We start from the raw sequence: 2,409 nt of genomic DNA on the forward strand, positions 1-2,409 counted from the left end.
AGTATCATTTTTTATCCTTGACTGGTATCCCATTAAAAGAATACCCACAAAAACAAAAAACAAAAAACAAAAAAACCCACAAGTAAATTCCCAAGGTTTTCTCTGCTAAGAATTAAATGATATATGTGTGCGTTTTCATGGCACAAGTGTGCTGCACTATTTCCTTCTTGTTTCCCCTCTCATTTTGCCATTGTCTTTCTACTAGTTAGACACAAAGTCCCCAGGGAATAGTGGATTTTTTCTCTCTTGCTATTTCTGTCCCAGGACAGACCATACAAGATTGAGTGGAAAAGTAAGGTAAAGGTCTAGATAATTCAGGCAAAAACTGGTTAATGACAATCGGGCGTGTGTTTTCCTACTTTGGGCCTCAATTACCTACTTTGGTTGTCAAAGTTGGAAAATTACTGAACTGGGATTAGAACTTTAGCATAAATATTGACTTTCTGAACAGAGAGAATGTACTTCCTCCTGGTTTTCCTATTTTCTTTGTTGGGCTCAGTCTCCCTTTGAGTTCTTTCTTATTATCCTGACACCTCCTTTCCCTTTTCTTCCCCATCCTCTGTATTATTGATGCCAGATGAGCGTAAACACCTTTGTATAACTGCACCCTCAACATTAGACTCGGGAGGCACGTGGGGAACACACATCCTCATTCTGTGATAAGCATGTCAGTTAATCACTGATGGGTGCTTATCCCTGTTTGTTTTGAGAAGTAATTCTATTTTCCAAAATACAGTTAAATTGCATTATTAAGCAGAATCACAGAGTCAACTTTACATGGGCTATAGAGTACTTTGGCGGGCCTTCTAGAATCCCCAGCCAGAGCTTTGCATATCAGGATCACCAGGCTGAGGGACTGGAAACAGATTCAAGGCTATTGTGAGGTCTGTCAATCCTTATCTGATGTGGCCACAGTGAGGTCTGATTCCAAAGCAAGGGCAGAGAATTCTCTATCTCACACCCTGAACTGGGAGCCAGAAAACTCTTAAGGCAAAGTCAAAAACCATGACAGCTAGGTCAAAGTCATGCTTAGTAGATTTCATACCCAAAATTGGAATACTAGTGCTCAATATTTCTTTCAGAAGATTGGGGATAAGTAAAAATAATGAAAACTTTGCTGGAGGCACTCAACGGTGGCCACTGTACAGACCAGACCTTCCCAGTTCCCACACCTTGCTTGGCTTCCTCTGCAACCATGTCTGACAAACCTGGTATGCCTGAGATTGAGAAATTCAGTAAGTCAAAATTAAAGAACACAGAAACGCAAGAGAAAAATTCACTGCCTTCAAGAGAGACGACGGAACAGGAGAAGCAAGCAGAGGAACCCTAAGGAGGCGCCACCAATATGCACTCTCCATTCCATCAGCATTGCCTTCTCACTTTACTTCCTTTAGTTGTTTAACTTTGTAAGATGCGAAGAGTTGGATCAAGTTTAAATGACTGCTATCCCTTTGTACATCAAAGAATGGAGAACCAACCAGGAAGGCCGCGCCTGCCTCTCCCATCTGCCTGTCCGGCTGGCAGGGAAAGAAAAGAACTTGCGTGTTGGTAAAGGAAGAAGCTGGGTGGGATGACCATGAAATCGAGGGTAAAAACCAAGCCAGTCCCAGGTGCCCTGCAGGCTGTCAAATGCAGTGCAGTTAGAGTGCCTTCTTTTTTTTTTCTCAAATGATTTTAATTACTGGAATGCACAAGTTTTTAATATGCAAATAAAAAGTTTTAAAACCTGCGGGGGGTGGGCGGAATTTTGTTGGACAAAGTTGTATCTAAATCAGTGACCCCGAGATCAATGACAGAGAGTGGACTTCAGAATAATCCAAAGCTACTCTTGTCTTTCTTTTAGTTATGCTTTTAAACGGGTCCATCCCTCTCACACAAACACTGTCACTGACAGGGTATAAAAGTTCAGCATCAGGCACAGCAACCTGTCTGGGAGTCTTCCAGCTTTTCCATCCTATTTTTTTCTTTTCTTTTTTTTTTTTAAGATTTTATTTATTTGCTAGAGAGAGACACAGCAAGAGAGGGGACACAAGCAGGGGGAGTGGGAGAGGGAGAAGCAGGCTTCCCGTGGAGCAGGGAGCCCGATGCAGGGCTGATCCCAGGACTCTGGGATCATGACCTGAGCCCAAGGCAGACGCCCAACGACTGAGCCACCCAGGTGCCCCTCCATCCTATTTTTCTACTAGCATCAGACACTACCTACTTTAGACCTTCTTGGCTCTCCTATCTCTTAGCTTCTACCCCTGCTCCTAGCTGCTGCTGTCTTCAGTTCTCTGTCCTGACAATCCATTTAGACAACCATCTCTGGTTTGAACCCTCAGTGCTACCTTTCAGTCAATATTTTATTATTTTCTGGTAGCACCCTAAGCACATACAGCTAAGGGTAAGAAATGTTTCTGCTCTTGAATA

General features: G+C 42.9%; 1 protein-coding gene across 1 annotated transcript; it reads left to right on the plus strand.

Annotated features, from left to right (window-relative positions):
* Window positions 1–1,195: 1,195 nt before the first annotated feature.
* LOC118538816 (thymosin beta-4-like) lies at window positions 1,196–1,330 on the plus strand. Its single transcript, XM_078074134.1, has one exon. The coding sequence runs from the start codon at window positions 1,196–1,198 to the stop codon at window positions 1,328–1,330; it is 135 nt and encodes a 44-aa protein (XP_077930260.1).
* The last annotated feature ends 1,079 nt before the right edge of the window (window positions 1,331–2,409 follow it).

Source organism: Halichoerus grypus, chromosome 6 (genome assembly GCF_964656455.1).
Source record: "Halichoerus grypus chromosome 6, mHalGry1.hap1.1, whole genome shotgun sequence".
Lineage (NCBI taxonomy): Eukaryota > Metazoa > Chordata > Mammalia > Carnivora > Phocidae > Halichoerus > Halichoerus grypus.

Coding starts and splice junctions, on each gene's coding strand:
- LOC118538816 (XM_078074134.1), top strand. CDS start 1,196: ATGTCTGACAAACCTGGTATGCCTGAGATTGAGAAATTCAGTAAGTCA.